The 18,766-nt window shown below is 35.8% G+C and overlaps 1 protein-coding gene across 1 annotated transcript in view; it reads right to left on the bottom strand.

Moving 5' to 3' along the window:
- The window catches only part of DNAH6 (dynein axonemal heavy chain 6), a 274,144-nt gene that overhangs the window by 42,447 nt on the left and 212,931 nt on the right, over positions 1–18,766 (bottom strand). Inside the window, exons 63-64 of the mRNA XM_081255033.1 lie at positions 12,080–12,249; positions 946–1,136 (exon numbers count right to left, since the gene is read on the bottom strand). Coding sequence (XP_081111159.1) covers positions 946–1,136; positions 12,080–12,249 — 361 coding nt within the window. The remainder of the gene's footprint in view (positions 1–945; positions 1,137–12,079; positions 12,250–18,766) is intronic.

The raw sequence follows: 18,766 nt of genomic DNA, 5'->3' as shown, positions 1-18,766 counted from the left end.
GACTAGAACTACACATCATCTCTCCTGGGTTTCTATCTTTCTGACTGCAGATTTTGGACCTTATCAATCTCCATAATCATGTAAATCAGTTTCTTCTTTTACATACATAATATATATACACATATATAGGATAAAATATAGATAGAGTATTATATACGTATTATATTTTTATATATCCCATTGGTTCTGTTTCTCTGGAGAAGCCTGACTAATACAGATTATGAACTTCAAAGAACAGATGGGATCCATCATCTTGTAATTGCCAGTCCAGGGACAAGGCCAGACCAGCCACTCCATGCAAGGGCCTGTCAGAGCTGGAGATTACTTCCTAGATATGAGACCCCTAATCTCCTCTGACACTCTGTGGTCTTGTGCACTTTCCTACCCACCAGGATACCATCTTGGGGAGGAGTGGGGGAAGAAGGAGTCAGGAAGACTGAGCTTTCATGAGAAAGAAGACAAATCAGCTTACCCTGGAGACATTTAAACCAGAAGAAAATATAATATTGTAAATTCACAAGTTTAAACTTTCCCCTCCCTCTCTTAACCAGCAGAGTAGAAGCTCAGGAGAAAGATGATATTAATGATACAACATAAAGAGCTATGGAAATTGTTGCACATTTGAGCACAAGGAATAAACTACAATCCTTTTACAGTTACATTAAAATTATGTCTTAAATAACAAATGTTTTAATCACTATTGCATTAGATTATTATACTTCAACATTTTAAACAATCTCCCCTTTGCTCAAATGGAGTTTACATCTGCTCTTATGATATTTAACACCATTTAACAACATGCATAGCTAAATATTAAAGTGTCTTAATTTATTGAGTAAGGAATACCTGAATTAGTTATTCACACTCCACAAAGGGAAGAAAAAAGGCAAATTTTAACAAGGAGATGTTCATATGAATTATTAAAACTGCACAATACGATCTTACCGTTCTGAATACCCGCTGACCCGGGCAAACCTCTGAAATGCACCCATGGGATCTGAGCCTGTGCTTAAGATAAATACCAGGGGAGTTTTGTATGACATGTCTTGATACAGAGAGGGCAGGTCCACGGGTGGTGTCTCTACAAAGGATTTCCCCAGATTTTCTATTACAAAGTCTGTAAGAGCAAAAACCACCTGAAAATTGAAAGGAAAAAGATTACAAAAATACTGGATAAGGTTCCAATTCAACAATGTATCAGAAGTTCTAGCCAGAGCCATTAGGCTGGATAAAGAAATAAGGCATCCAAATCAGAAAGGAAGAAGTAAAAATGTCACTATTTGCAGATGATAAAATCTTATACAGTTGACCTTTGAACAACATGAGTTTGAACTGCACAGGTTCACTTATACGGTGGATTTTTTCCAATAAAAATGTACTATAGTACTACACAATCCATTGTTGGTTGAATCCTCAGATGAGCAACCAAAGATACAGAGGGCTGACTGTAAAGTTATATGTAGATTTTCTATTGTACAGAGGGCCAGTGCCCCTAACATCTGCATCGTTCAAGGGTCATCTGTGTATAGAAAATCCTGAAGACTTCACCAAAAAACTGTTAGACCTAATAAATGAATTAAGTAAAGTTGCAGGATACAAAATCAACATATAAAATCAGTTGTGTTTATACACACTACAGTGAAATATCTGAAAGAGAAATAAAGAAAACTATGTTAAGTCAGAAAGAAAAAACAAATACTGTATATTAATGCATATATGTGGAATCTAGAAAAATGGTATAGGTGATCTTATTTGCAAAACAGAAATAGAGACACAGATGTAGAGAACAAACGTATGGACACCAAGGGGGGAAAGGGAGTAGGTGGGATGAATTGGGAGATTGGGATTGACATATATACACTATTGATACTATATATAAAATATATAACTAATGAGAACCTACTCTATAGCTCAGGAAACTCTATTCACTGCTCTGTGGTGACCTAAATGGGAAGGAAATCCAAAAAAGAGGGGATATATGTATATGTATAACTGATTCACTTTGCTGTACAGTAGAAACTAACACAACATTGTAAAGCAACTATACTCCAATAAAAATTAATTATAAAAAATAAAATAAAAAAAGAAAACTATCCACTTCCAATAGCATCAAAAACAATAAAATACTTAGGAATAAATTTAACCAAGGAAGTGAAAGATTTGTACACTGACAAGACATTGATAAAAGAAATTGAAGAAGACATAAACAAATGGAAAGATATCCTGTGTTTGTGGATTGTAAGAATTAATATTGTTAAAATGTCCATACTACCTAAAGTCATCTATAGATTCAATGCAATCCCTATCAAAATTCCATTGGCAGTTTTCACAGAAATAGAAAAAAATTCCTAAATTTATATTGAACCACAAATGACCTGAAATTGCCAAAGCAATCCTGAGAAAGAAGATCAAAGCTGGAGGCAGGACATTTCCTGAATTCAAATTATATTCCAAAGGTGTAGTAATAAAAACAGTATGGTACCGACAAGAAAACAGACACATAGATGAATGGAACACAACTGAGAACCGAGAAATAAACCCACACATATATGGGCTACTACTAATATTTGAAAAGGAAGCCAAGAATAATCAATGGGGAAAGAACAGTCTCTTCAATAAATGGTGTTGGACAAACTGGACATTCACATGGCGAAGAATGAAATTGGACCGCTATCTTACACCACTCATAAAAATCAACTCAAAATGAATTAAATATTTAAATATAAGACCCAAATCCATAAAACTTCTAGAAGAAAACAGAGGGGAATATTTCCTTGACATAGTTTTAACAACGAGTTTTTGGATATGACACCAAAAGCACAAGCAATGAAAACAAAAATAAACAAGGGACTATACAAAACTAAAAAGCTCTTGCACAGCAAAAGAAGTAACCAACAAAATAAGAAGGCAACCTATGGAATGGGAGAAGATAACTTAAAACCATACATCTGATAAGGTGTTAAAATACCAAATATGTAAGAAACTCATGCAACTCAATAGCAAAAACAAACAATCTGGTTAAAAAATGGGCAAAGGATTTAATAGGCATTTTTCCAAAGGAGATATACAAATGGCCAACAGGTACATAAAAAGGTGCTCAACATCACTAATTATCAGGGAAATGCAAATCAAAACCACAATGAGATATCACCTCACACCTGTTAGAATTGCTATTAACAAAAAGACAAGAGATAAGTAGTGTTGGTGGAAAAAAGGGAACTCTTGCATTGTTGGCAGGAATGTAAATTGGTGTAGCCACTATGGAAAACAGAATGGACGTTCCTTAACAAATTAAAAATATAGCTACCAGATGATCCAGTAATCCCACTTCTGGGTATTTATTTGAATGAAATGAAGTCACTACCTTGAAGAGATATCTGAACCCCCGTATTCATTGCAGCCTTATTCACAATAGCCAAGACATGAAAACAATCTAAATATGCATCCACAGATTAATGGGTAAAGACATTTGGTAAATATATACAATGGAATATCTTGCCGTTTGTGATAGCATAGATGGACCTCGAGGACATTATGTTAAGTGAAATAAATTAGAGAAAGATAAGCACTGTATGGTATCACTTACATGTGGAATCTAACAGAGCTGAACTAATAGAAACAGAGAGTAGAATGCTGGTTGCCAGGGTATTGGGAGGGGGAAGAAATGGGGAGATGTTTCAAAGGGTACAAACTTCCAGTTATAAGATGAATAAGTAGTAGGGTTCGAATGTATAGCATGGTGACTCGGTTAACAATATTATATATTTAAAAGTTAAGAGATTAGATCTGAAATGTTCTCACACCCCCCCACACACATGCACACACACACACACACACGGTAATTATGTGAGGTGATGGATGTGTTAATTAACCATATTGTGGTAATCATTTTGCAATATATGTATGTATCAAATCATCATGTTGTACACCTCTTAAACAATGTTACTTGTTAGATATATCTCAGTAAATCTGGAAAAAAATAATATACCTCAGGCAATGTAAATTAAAAAACATGTCTCTTTAGGTAACAATTGTATCATTCTAATATATTTTTATAAAAGGAGAATTATAAAGTAACATTTCCCCCCTCCAAAAATAAATTTAATAAAATAATGTAACACTCTTGAGAGACACTCAACATAACAGGAATAGAGGGGAAATTCCTCAACCTGTTAAGAGGTATCAATGAAAACCCCACAGTTAACATCATACTTAATGGTGAAAACTGAATGCTTTTCCTCCTAAGATAGGTACAAGGCAAGTACATCCACTGCCATTACTTTTCTTCAACATTGTCCTGGATGTTCTAACTAGGGCAATTAGTTAAGAAAATAAAATAAAAGATATCTAGATTGGGAAGGAAGAAGTAAAACCATCTCTATTTGCAGATGACAAGATCTTGCATATAGAAAATGCTATGAAACACAGTAAAAGTCTGTTAGAATAAACAAGTTCAGCAGGTTTGCAGTATACAAAAATATACAGCAATCAACTGTATTTCTCTACAGTAGCAGTGAGAAAACCAACAATGAAATTAAGAGTGCAATTCCACTTACAATAGCAACAGAAAGAACAAAATACTTAGAAGTAAATTTAACAAGAGAAATGCAAAACTTAGTCTCTGAGAACTACAAAACATTGTTGGAATAAATTAAAGAAGATCCAAATAAATGGAAAAACACCCCATGTACATGGATTGGAAGACTTAATGTTGTTAAGATGCCAATACTCCCTAAATTGATCTACAGAGTCCAATCAAAATTCTGGCTGGTTTCTTTTCAGAAATTTCCAAGCTGATCCTAAATTCATATGGAAACTCAAGGGACCCAGAATAGTCAAAATAATCTTGAAAAAGAAGAGCAAAGTTGGAAGACTCACACTTCCCAATTTTAAAACTTGCCACAGAGCTACAATAATCAAAACAGTGCAGTAGTGCCATAAGGGTAGACATATAGATCAATGGACTAGAACTGATATACTAGAAATAAACTCTCACAATTATGGCCAATTGATTTTTGGCAAGGGTGTCAAGATCACTCAATGGAGAAAGAAGAGTCTTTTAACAAATGATACTGGGACAATTGGATATTCACATGCAAAAGAATCAAGTTGGTTCCTTACCTAACACTATATAAAAATTAAATCAAAATGGATCAAAGATCTTGATGTAAGAGATAAAGTTTTATAACTCTTAAAAGAAAACATAGGAGTAAATCTTCATGACATTGAATTAGGCAATGGCTTTTTAGATGTGGCATCAAAAGCACGAGTGACAAAAGAAAAACAAATTGGGAATCATTAAAATAAAAATTAAAAAAATTTTGTGTTTCAAAGGACACCATAAAGAAAGTGAAAAGACAACCACAGAGTGTGAGACCTTTTTTCTTTCAAATAATGTATCTGTTAAGGAAATTTTATTTAGAATATATAAAGAACTATTTCAACTCCATAAGAAAAAGACAAATAGTTTTAAAAAATGGCAAAGGATCCGAATAGACAGTTCTACAAATAGCCTATAAACACAAGAAACTATGCTCACTGTCATTAGACACAAGGACACCTAAAGAAAATTACAGACCAATATCCTTGATGAACAAAGATGCCAAATCCTCAACAAAATATTAGCGAACCAAGTTCAAAAACACATTAAAAGGATCATACACATAATCAAGTGGGACTTATTCCAGGGATGCAAGGATGGTTCAACATTCGCAAATCAGTCACTGTGATACACCACATTAACAAAATGAAGGATAAAAAACATATAGGCAACTCAATAGATGCAGAAAAAGGCACTTCCCTGGTGGTCTGGTGGTTGAGAGTCCGCCTTCCAATGCAGGGGATGCGAGTTCTATCCCTGGTCAGGGAACTAAGATCCCACATGCTTTGGAGCAACTAAGTCCATGCGCTGCAAATACTGAGTCCACACACTACAACTACTGATCCTGCAAGCCACATATAGAGAGCCCATGTGCTGCAATTACAGAGCCCACGTGCTCTGGAACCCATGCACCACAACTAGAGAGAAGCCCGTGTGCCACAATGAAGAGTCCATGCACTGTGACAAAAAATCCTGTGTGCTGCAGCTAAGACCTGAAGCAGCCATAAATAAATAAATAATTAAAAATCGATGCAGAAAAAGCATTTGACAAAATTCAACACACATTTATGATAAAAACTTCCAACCAAGTGGGAACATACCTTAACATAATAAAGGCCATATATAACAAGCTCATAGCTAACATCATACTCAACAGTGAAAAGGTAAAATACTTTCTTTTAAGAACAGGAAAAAGGCAATGATTCCCACTCTTACTACTTTTATTCAACATAGTATTGGAATTCCTGGCCAGAGCAATTAAGTAAGAAAAAAAAAAGACATCCACACTGGAAAGGAAGAAATAAATCTGTCACTGTCTTCAGATGACATACTGTCATATATGGAAAACACTAAAGACTCTATCAAGAAACTGTTACAACTAATAAATGAATTCAGTAATATTGCAGGATACAAAATCGACACAAAAATCTGTTGTGTTTTTACATACTAATAACAAACTATATGAAAGAGAAAAAAAGAAAGCAATCCCATTTACAATTACATCAAAAAAAATAAAATACCTAGGAATACATTTAAACAAGAGATGAAATACCTGTATATTGAAAACTACAAGACATTAATGACAAAAATTGAAGAAGACACAAATAAGTGGAAAGATATTTGGTGTTCATGGTTGGGAGAATCAATATTGTTAAAATGTCCACAATACCCAAGGCAATTTGCAGATTCAGTGCAATCTCTATCAAAATTCCAATGGCGTTTTTCACAGAACTAGAATAAATAATCCTAAAGTTTGTACAGAACTGCAAAAAAACCTCTAATAGCCAAAGCAATCTTGAGAAAGAAGAACAGAGCTGGAGGCATCACACTCCCTGATTTCAAACTATGTTACAAAGCTCTAGTAATTAAAGCAGTATGATATTGGCATAAAAACAGACACACAGATCAGTGGAATAGAACAAAGAGCCCAGAAATAAACCCAGGTATATATGGTCAGTTAAATTACATCAAAGGGGTCAAGAATATAAAATGGGGAAAGGACGGTTTCTTCAATTAATGGTGTTGGGAAAACTAGACAGTCCCATGCAGAAGAATGAAACTCAGCCACTATGTTACACTATACACAAATATTTACTCAAAATGGATTAAAGACTCAAACATAAGACTTGAAGCCATAAAAGTCCTAGAAGAAAACATGCGCAGTAAGCTCCTTGACACAGGTCTTGGTAATGATTTTTTGAATCTGACACCAAAAACAAAAACAACAAAAGTCAAAATAAATAAGTGGGGCTACATCATACTAAAAAGCTTATGCACTGCAAAAGAAACTATCGACAAAATGAAAAGGCAACCTATTGAATAGTAGAAAATATTTGCAAATCTTAGATAAGGGGCTAATATACAAAATATACAAATAACTCATGCACCTCAATAGAAAAATCCCCCAAACAATCCAATTAAAAAAATAGGCAGAAGATTTGAATAGGCATTTTTCCAAAAAAGACATACAGATGGCCAACAGGTACATGAAAAAGGTGATCAGCATCATTAATCATCAGGGAAATGCAAATCAAAACCACAATGAGATATCATTTCATACCTGCTAAAATGACTATTATCAAAAAGACAAGAAATAAGTGTTGGTGAGGATGTTGAGAAAAGGGAACCCTTGGGCACTGTTGGTGGGAATGTAAATTGGTGCAGCCACTATGGAAAACAGTGTCAATGTCTGCAAAAAATTAAAAATAGCACTACTGTATGATCCAGCACTCACAATTCTGGGTCTTTATCCTAAGAAAATGGAAACACTAACTTGAAAAGATATATGCACCCCATGTTAACTACAGCACTATTTACAATAGCTAGGTCATGGAAACAACCTGTGTCCATCAATGGATAAATGAATAAAGAAAATGCGGTATATATATGTACACACACAATAGAATATTATTCAGGAATGAAAAAGAATGAAATCTTGTCATTTGCAGCAACATGAATGGCCCTTGAGGGCATTATACTAAGTGAAATAAGTCAGACAGAGAAAAATAAATATATTACCTCTCTTATATGTGTAGTCTTAAGAACTGCAACAACAACAACAAACTCCTAGATACAGAGAACAGATTGGTGGTTGCCAGAGAGGGGAAAATGGGTGCAGAGGATGAAAAGGTTAAAAAAAAAAGTGTGTGTGTGTGTGTGTGTGAGAGAGAGAGAGAGAGAAAGAGAGAGAATGAACATTTCCTAAGATCGGAATTCTTAACCTAGAATTACAAAATCATATGTGGGAGAGCATTCATGCATTTTCTAAGAAGACCTGCAACTTTCATCATATTCTTCAAAGGGTCCAAGTGACAAAAAAGAATCCCTGCCCTCAGGCTGACCTGCAGCCTGTGACTGGGAAGGGTGGGCATGTATCCCTTGTGAAGCCCCTTTGCTTCTATCAAAGCCTAGGTGGTGCCCAAGGGGAGTGACTCCGCCCACTTCCGGTTCAGGGCTTGATTCCATTTCCCATTCTATTTATTTCATATTTGCTCCCATGAGCAGCAGCTCTGACCACAGCCTGAAGGCCTGTCTCTGAGCTCTTCTGGGCCCTTCTCCTCTGGGACCCTCTTCTCCCAGTAGGCCCTCCCTCCAGTCCCTGCTAGGCTTCCTCAACCAGGATACTACTCCACGTCTAGCTTCTGCTCACCCCTTACCTCCTCACCAAATTGGATGTTGGTATGACACAGGAAATGATTTATATGAGAAGTTGAGAATATCACCTCTGCAAAGAGGTCCTCCTTGGTTCCCACCTTAAACTAGCTTTCACTCTATTACTTTTACTGAAACTTCCCATTCATGTCCTTCTAAGGACTTTTTGCAAATGGAAAATATTTTATTCTTTTTTTTTCCCCTCTTTCCCACTAGAATGTAAGCCCATGGGAGTATGGACTTTGAATTTTTTCTTTTTCACAATTGTAGCCTCAGTGCCTAGAATACAATAATTACTCACCAAAGTATTTGTTAAATGTTCTATGAACAGAAGCCAAGGGAAAGTTACCAGTCTTCAAATATTGGAAGGTGACTCTCAGGTCTTTCCCGAGTCTGGTCTTCTCTGGACCAGAGAAATGGGAATGCTGGCTGGGAGACAAGGCCTCAGAGCAGGTGGGATCTTGCATGGACATAGCTGACCAGCATCTCTTCTCTAGGAAATCTTCCAGTAGTCCTATTTCTACTGTATGATGCAATTTCCCTATCCATAGTTGACTGGACCAGGGGTAAAACTTAAGTCAAGCTGGACCAATCAGAATCTCTATCTTAAGAATTTGAAACTAGGGGAACAGTTTATAGTTGAGAGCTGAGTGCTGACAATTGCAATACTACAGAGCTATGTTCATTGAACCGCCCAGGTTTTCACTCTTCCTGAAGCGTGCTTAATTGGCTTTTCCTTGAATTTAATGAGCTACCCCCCAGTATCTTTTAATTTTAATAAATCCGTTTTTTCTTAAACTTATTAAGTTTACTCTCTATGGTTGTAACCTAAAGAACCTTAGCTCGTACATAGAGACACAGAACCTGAAACAACAACAATTTCCTATAGTCTAGAATTTTCTAGCACATGTCTTAATCTTTAAAACTCCTTCTTCTTTGGGGCACCTGTCACTTAGTCATCCTTCATTCTTGTCAGCATCCAATCTGGTAGCCACTGTCCCATATTCACTGAAGACTTTCCATCTGATCATAGCTTTCCTCTCCATTCATGTCTGTTCCAATGATTTATCAACTGTATCTCACCATCTGGGGTGACACAACCCAGGTTCAGGGTCCATAAGGCCATCCCACATCCTAACATCACAGTTCCTTGACCTCTAACTCTAATGCACATCATCTCATCACTTCCTCAGTCACCCACACCCATGGCCACCCTCAGGACATTGTCATCACTTAGAACTGCTCATCAGAAATTTTAAGTTCAACTTTGATCACAACCTCTCCCATCCTTCTAGCTGTGCTACTCGTCTAGTCCAAATACATTTGCTTCCAAAGAAACTTTCAAGGTTTTTCCTCTTCTCCCAGTCTATAAGCTCTTTCTTAGATCTCACCCCATTTATAGAACTACTTTTACCAACAGTCTCAATGGCTTTTTATCTATTATCTATTTTATCTATTCATCTATTGTAATTATTGGTAGCCCAGGTCGACCCCATAGCTGTTCAGTATTCCTACAGAGATGGCAGAAAATCCTACAGCATAGCCTCAATATTTCCCAACTATGCTTTGGCTTTCTCCAGTGAGTTTTCTTTCTCTCATTTCTCATAGGAACATCCTCCACTCATTCATTCTGTTGATAACTTGTTGTACTGAAATTCTATACCTCTTTGGTTTCCACGTCACTTCTTTCTCCTGGTGTTCTTCTTGCCCTCTGCCTCTTCCTTCTCATGGGTTCTTCATCCTTTCTCTCTGCTCTTTCAAAGTTGGTGCTTCTCAGGGTTTCATCCTTTGCCCACTTGTCCTCTTATTCTATTATTCCTCTACCATTTTAACAACTCCTGTGGTTTTACTTTCCAACTCAATGCTGATGATTCCCCAATCTCTATTTGTAAGCCATATTTCTCTCTAGAGTCTTTTTTTTTTTTTTTGCAGTATGCAGGCCCCTCACTGTTGTGGCCTCTCCCAAGGCGGAGCACAGCCTCCGGACATGCAGGCTTAGTGGCCATGGCTCACAGACCCAGCCACTCCATGGCATGTGGGATCTTCCTGGACCGGGGCATGAACCCCCATCCACTGCATCGGCAGGTAGACTCTCAACCACTGTGCCACCAGGGAAATCCTCTCTCTAGATTTTTATAACCAGATATTAATTGGTCTCCAGACTACTATACACTCTGATACTGGTGGACACTGCAGACTCAGTGACATCTTTCTCTGACATGTTTTTCCCTTCACATTTGCTTAGTTGTTGATACAACTATCCCCTTTTGCACCCATGCAGAAACTAGGAGCAACACAGTTGCCCCATCTCCACATTCCCTTCCATCTCTTTAATCTACTACCTCTATCCTAATTCAGTCTGCCATAACTTTTAAAAAATTTTTATTGGAGCACAGTTGATTTAAAATGTCATGTTAGTTTCAGGTGTACAGCAAAGTGATATATGTATATATATATATATGTATATATATATATATATATATATATATATATGTATATACCTATCTCTCTCTATATATATCCATTCTTTTTCAGATTCTTTTCTCATATAGGTTATTACAGAATATTGAGTAGAGTTTCCTGTGCTATACAGCAGGTCCTTGCTAGTTATATATTTTATATATAGTAGTGTGTATATATTAATCCCAAACTCCTAATTTATCACTTACCCCCACGTTTCCTTTTTGGTAACCATAAGTTTGATTTCAAGATCTGTGAGTTTTTCTGTTTTGTAAATAAGTTCATTTGTATCATTTTTTAAATTAGATTCCACATATAAGCAATATCATATGATATTTGTTTTTGTCTGACCTCACTGAGTATGATAATCTCTAGGTCTATCCATCTTGCTGCAAATGGCATTATTTTGTTCTTTTTTTATGCAGACTGCTGTAATTTCTTATATAAACTACATTAACCATCTTCAAACTGGTCTTGGTAACTATGGTGTTTTTCTCTTCAAATGCCTTCTTCCCATTGCTGCCAAGATCTGAAAGGCCCATCAATCCCCTGCTAATGCTGTCCAGCAGATCCCTGCCCTCCCTAGCAGAGAGCACAAGTTCCCCATGGCACACACCAGGGAAGGACCACCAGGTTCCTGGCTGGCTCTCCAACCTTTTCTTTCATCATTTTCTGTATAAAACATTGTGTTCTGTTAATAACACAAAGTCTCTATTTCTTATTAATAACACAGAATCACAAACCACCTCCCAAACTTGGCCAGTGCTACTCTCTAAACAAATCTAATTCAGTCCATGAATCATAACTGGCTGGTGAGCTTTAGTAGAAGTAATTATAACACAGATATTTAATGAAAAAATCTCCTACCTTTTCTTCTTTACAGCATTTAATAAGAATTAGCTTATGGAAAGAACTTAATTCTGGATGCCAAAAATTATGGCTTGTGGGCACCCTTTCTGTTGTCATGAGTTGATCATCCTCCTTTATTTTAGAATAGGCTTCCTGTTCAGGTGGGTTAAGGTAAGTCTCAAAAGATCCTGGAAACACAATTTAAAAATATGCTTTAATTAAAGTTGTTTTGACTTTGCTATTAGATAAATATATTTGGTAATTAAAAAATCTCTACATTTACCATTAGCTTTTTACATTACCACAAAAGTAAATATATTTAATCTCCCCCTACCCAACCTAATTAAAAAATAGTGAATTTAAAATTGGATCAGAAAACGAATTCAAACCACTTAACAAAAGGCAAAGCTAAAACAAATGACAGAGAAGTTAAAAATAAAAGGATGCATAGAGATATATCAATCAAATGTGAGCAAAAACAAACACCTGACATGATAAGAGTAACACTGGATATATTAGAATTCAAGGCAAATATAATTAAATGGGATGAAATAGTTCAAGTTATATTAATCAAAATACAAACCCAATAATAAAAACACAATAAAATAAACCTATATGTGTCAGACAATAGCATAAAAATACATCAAACCATCACTGCTGAAGGCAGAAGAAAAAGCAGAAAAACATATTAATGATAGGAAATAACACAACTGTCAGTCTGTGACAGATAAAGCAAATTAAAAATTCTAGTATAAATAATTTTACCATATAAATAATATATGAATAAACTGACATCACTACAACTTTATGCTCTAATAAACAGAACACATTGCCCTCAACCCCCCTGGAATATTTATAAGAAATGGGTTTGCATCTCACATGAGGCTTAGGATTCTAGTTAGCCCTTACTCTGGTTATAACATGTAGTAAGAATTAGCATTGAAATTCCTGCAGATAGAGAGGGCAGACAGGAGAAGCAAGAAGAACTACAGTTCTGCAGCCTGTGGAACAAAAACCACATTCACAGAAAGACAGACAAAATGAAAAGGCAGAGGACTGTGTACCAGCTGAAGGAACAAGATTAACCTCAGAAAAACAACTAAATGAAGTGGAGATAGGCAACCTTCCAGAAAAAGAATTCAGAATAATGATAGTGAAGATGATCCAGGACCTCAGAAAAAGAATGGAGGCAAAGATTGAGAAGATGCAAGAAATGTTTAACAAAGACCTTGAAGAATTAAAGAACAAACACCTAGAAGAATTGAAGAACAAACAAACAGAGATGAATAATACAATAACTGAAATGAAAAATACACTAGAAGGAATCAATAGCAGAATAACTGAGGCAGAAGAACAGATAAGTGACCTAGAAGACAGAAAGGTGGAATTGACTGCTGTGGAACTGAATAAAGAAAAAAGAATGAAAAGAAATGAAGAGAGCCTAAGAGACCAATGGGATAATATTAAACATATGAACATTTGCATGATAGGGATCCCAGAAGGAGAAGAGAGAGAAAAAGGACCCAAGAAAGTATTTGAAGAGATTATAGTCAAAAACTTTCCTAACATGGGAAAGGAAATAGCCATCAAAGTCCAGAAAGTGCAGAGAGCCCCAGGCAGGATAAACCCAAGGAGAAACATGCTGAGACACATAGTAATCAAACTAATAAACATTAAAGACAAAGAAAAGTTATTGAAAGCCACAAGGAAAAAATGACAAATAACATACAAGGGAACTCCCACAAGGTTATCAGCTGATTTCTCAGCAGAAACTCTACAAGCCAGAAGGGAGTGGCATGATATATTTAAAGTGATGAAAGGGAAGAACCTACAACCAAGATTACTCTACCCAGTAAGGATCTCATTCACATTCACCGGAGAAATCAAACGCTTTACAGACAAGCAGGAGTTAAGAGAATTCAGCACCACAAACCAGCTCTACAACAAATGCCAAAGGAACTTCTTTAAGTGGGAAACACAAGAGAAGAAAAAGACCTACAAAAACAAACCTAAAACAATTAAGAAAATGGTAATAGGAACATACCTATTGATAATTACCTTAAATGTGAATGGATTAAATGCTCCAACCAAAAGTCACAGGCTCACTGAATGGATACAACAATGAGACCCATATATATGCTGTCTACAAGAGACCTACTTCAAACCTAGGGACACATATAGACTGAAAGCGAGGTAGTGGAAAAAGATATTCCATGCAAAGGGAAATCAAAAGAAAGCTGGAGTAGCAATTCTCATATCAGGTGAAATAGACTTTAAAATAAATAATGTTACAAGAGACAAGGAAGGACACTACATAATGATAAAGGGATCAATCTGAGAAGAAGATATAACAATTATAAATATATATGCATCCAACATAGGAACACCTCAATACAGAAGGCAAATGCTAACAGCTATAAAAGAGGAAATTGACAGTAACACAATAATAGTGGAGGACTTTAACACCTCATTTACACCAATGGATAGATCATCCAGATAGAAAATTAACAAGGAAACACAAGCCTTCAATGACACATTAGACCAGACAGATTTAATTGATATTTCTAGGACTTTCCTTCTGAAAACAGCAGATTACACTTTCTTCTCAAATGCACACAGAACATTTTCCAGGATAGATCACATCTTGGGTCATAAATCAAGCCTCAGTAAATTTAAGAAATTGAAATCATATCAAGCAACTTTTCTGATCACAACACTGTGAGATTAGAAATCAATTACAGGGAAAAAACATTAAAAACACAAACACATGGAGGTTAGACAATATGTTACTAAAAACCAAGAAACCACTGAAGAAATCAGAGAGGAAATAAAAAAAAACCTAGAGACAAATGACAAAGAAAACACAACAATCCAAAACCTATAGGATGTAGCAAAAGCAGTTCTAAGAGGGAAGTTTATAGCAATACAATCCTACCTCAAGAAACAAGAAAAATCTCAAATAAACAATCTAACCTTACACCTAAAGGAATTAGAGAAAGATGAATTAACAATACCCAAAGTTAGTAGATGGAAAGAAATCATAAAGATCAGAGCAGAAATAAATGAAATAGAAATGAAGAAAACAGTAGCAAAGATCAATAAAACTAAAAGCTGCTTCTTTGAGAAGATAAACAAAATTGATAAACCTTTAGCCAGACTCATGAAGATAAAAAGGCAGAGGGCTCAAATCAATACAATTAGAAATGAAAAGGAGAAATTACAATGGACACTGCAGAAATATGAAGCATCATAAGAGACTGCTACAAGCAACTCTATGCCAATAAAATGGACAACCTGAAAGAAATGGAAAAATTCTTAGAAACGTATAAGCTTCTAAGACTGAACCAGGTAGAAATAGAAAATATGAACAGACCAATCACAAGTAATGAAATTGAAACTATGATTGAAAATTTTCCAGCAAACAAAAGTTCTGGACCAGATGGCTTCACAGGTGAATTCTATCAAACATTTAGAGAAGAGCTAACACCCATCCTTCTCAAACTCTTCCAAAAAATTTCAGAGGAAGGAACACTCCCGAACTCATTCTATGAGGCCACCACCACCCTGATAACAAAACCAGACAAAGATACTACAAAAAAAGAAAACTACAGACCAATATCACTGATGAATTTAGATGCAAAAATCCTCAACAAAATACTAGCAAACAGAATCCAACAACACATTAAAAGGATCATACACCATGTTCAAGTGGGATTTATCACAGGGATGCAAGGATTCTTCAATATATGCAAATCAATCAGTGTGATACACCACACGAACAAATTAAGGAATAAAAACCATATGATCATCTCAATAGATGCAGAAAAAGCTTTTGACAAAATTCAACACCGATTTATGATAAAAACTCTCCAGAAAGTGGGCATAAAGGGAACCTACCTCAACATAATAAAGGTCATATATGACAAACCCACAGCAAACATCATTCTCAATGGTGAAAAACTGAAAGCATTTCAACTAAGATCACAAACAAGACAAGGATGTCCACTCTCACCACTATTATTCAACATAATTTTGGAAGTTTTAGCCATGGCAATCAGAGAAGAAAAAGAAATAAAAGGAATACAAATTGGAGAAGAAGAAGTAAAATTGTCACTGTTTGAAGATAACATGATACTATACAGAGAGAATCCTGAAGATGTCACCAGAAAACTACTAGAGCTAATCAATGAATTTGGTAGAGTTGCAGGATACAAAATTAATGCACAGAAATCTCTTGCACTGCTATACACTAACAATGAAAGATCAGAAAGAGAAATTAAGCAAACAATCCCATTCACCATTGCAAGAAAAAGAATAAAATACCTAGGTATAAACCTACCTAAGGAGGTAAAAGATCTGCACTCAGAAAACAATAAGACACTGTTGAAAGAAATCAAAGATGACACAAACAGATGGAGAGATATACCATATTCTTGGATTGGAAGAATCAATATTGTGAAAATGACTATATTACCCAAAGCAATCTACAGATTCAATGCAGTCCTTATCAAATTACCAATGGCATTTTTTACAGAACTAGAACAAAAAATCTTAAAATTTGTATGGTGACACAAAAGACCCTGAATAGCCAAAGGTATCTTGAGGGAAAAAAATGGAGCTGGAGGAATCAGACTCCCTGACTTTAGCCTATACGACAAAGCTACAGTAATCAAGACAATATGGTACTGGCACAAAAACAGAAATATAGATCAATGGAACAGGATAGAAAGCTCAGAGATAAACCCATGCACCTATTGTCAACTAATCTATGACAAAGGAGGCAAGGATATACAATGGAGAAAAGACAGCCTCTTCAGTAACTGGTGCTGGGAAAACAGGACAGTTACATGTAAAAGAATGAAATTAAAATACTCCCTAACACCATACACAAAAATAAACTCAAAATGGATTAAAGACCGAAATGTAAGCCCAGAAACTATAAAACTCTTAGAGGAAAACATAGGAAGAACACCCTTTGACATAAATCACAGCAAGATCTTTTTTCACCCACCTCCTAGAGTAATGGAAATAAAACAAAAAATAAACAAATGGGTACCTAATGAAACTTAGAAGCTTTTGCACAGCAAAGGAAACTATAAACAAAATGAAAAGACAACCAACAGAATGGGAGAAATTATTTGCAAAGGAATCAACAGACAAATGATTAATCTCCAAAATATATAAACAGCTCATGTAGCTCAATATTAAAACAACAAACAACCCAATCTAAAAATGGGCAGAAGACCTAAATAGATATCTCTCCAAAGAAGACATACAGATGGCCAAGAGGCACATGAAAAGCTGCTCAATGTCACTAATTATTAGAGAAATGCAAATTAAAACTACAATGAGGTATCACCTCACACTGGTTAGAATGGCCATCATCAGAAAATCTACAAATAAGAAATGCTGGAGAGGGTGTGGAGAAAAGCCTCTTGCACTGCTGGTGGGAATGTAAATTGATACAGCTACTATGGAGAACAGTATGGAGGTTCTTTAAAAAACTAAGAATTACCATGTGACCCAGCAATCCCACCCTACGCATACACCCAGAGAAAATCATAATTCTAAAAGACACATGCACCCTAATGTTCATTGTAGCACTATTTACAATAGCCAGGTCATGGAAGCAAGCTAAATACCCATTGACAGATGAATGGATAAAGAAGATGTGGTACATATACACAATGGAATATTACTCAGCCATAAAAAGGAACAAAATTGGGTCATTTGTAGAGACGTGGATGGACCTAGAGACTGTCATACAGAGTGAAGTAAGTCAGAAAGAGAAAAACAAATATCGTAAATTAATGCATATATGTGGAATCTAGAAAAATGGTACAGATGAACCAGTTTTCAAGGAAGAAAGAGACACAGATGTAGAGAACAAATGTATCGACACCAAGCAATGTAGAGAACAAATGTATCGACACCAAGCAGGGAAAGCGGGGTGGTAGTTGTGGTGGTGGGATGAATTGGGAGGTTGGGACTGACATATATACACTAATATGTATAAAATAGATAACTAATACTGAACATGGGAAAAAAAATAAAGAAATGTTTTAAAAAAAAGAAAAAAAAGAAAGGCAACCTACTGAGTGGGAGAAAAAAAAAAGAAATTCCTTACAGTGTAAGCCCCTCAGCAAATCAGCACAACCATCTAGTGATGAAACAGGCTGCTGCGGTCGAACATTAGGCAAAATAGTTGGCTTCCATGGTGGGCTAGAAAACCACTTTCTCCAGCTGATCTACTGGGACTCTCCTCTGAGGGCCTAACAATAGCAACCACAGAGCTGGTGACAGTTTGAAATGTAGTGACACTTAAGACCATGGCCCTGGAGCCATGGAGTATGTACCTCTGCAAGACTTCTAATTTCTATATGAAATATACACAATTACATGGTATGAGACCACAGGGCACAGCATACCACAGTGATTTCTAGTTGAAAGTGGATGCATTATTCTGAGGACCAGGTAGTAGAACCACTTATTCCAAAAGGACTTCTTTTCTCTTCAGGTTCTCATTACTGTATAATCACCAGGGCTTTGACTAATAAGACATGATAATTTAAAATTATAACTCTCAACTAATAGGACATGAAGCACTTAGAAACCATCAAAGACACAAGATTAAGGCAATTAGGAAGCCTTTGAAGGTAAGAGTGGCATTGAAATTAATTATTAAACTTAACCTGCAAAGATCCA

This window comes from Mesoplodon bidens (assembly GCF_964165515.1).
Source record: "Mesoplodon bidens genome assembly, chromosome: 14".
Lineage (NCBI taxonomy): Eukaryota > Metazoa > Chordata > Mammalia > Artiodactyla > Ziphiidae > Mesoplodon > Mesoplodon bidens.
Note: the sequence above shows the minus strand (reverse complement) of the source record. Positions and strands in the feature narration are given on the sequence as shown.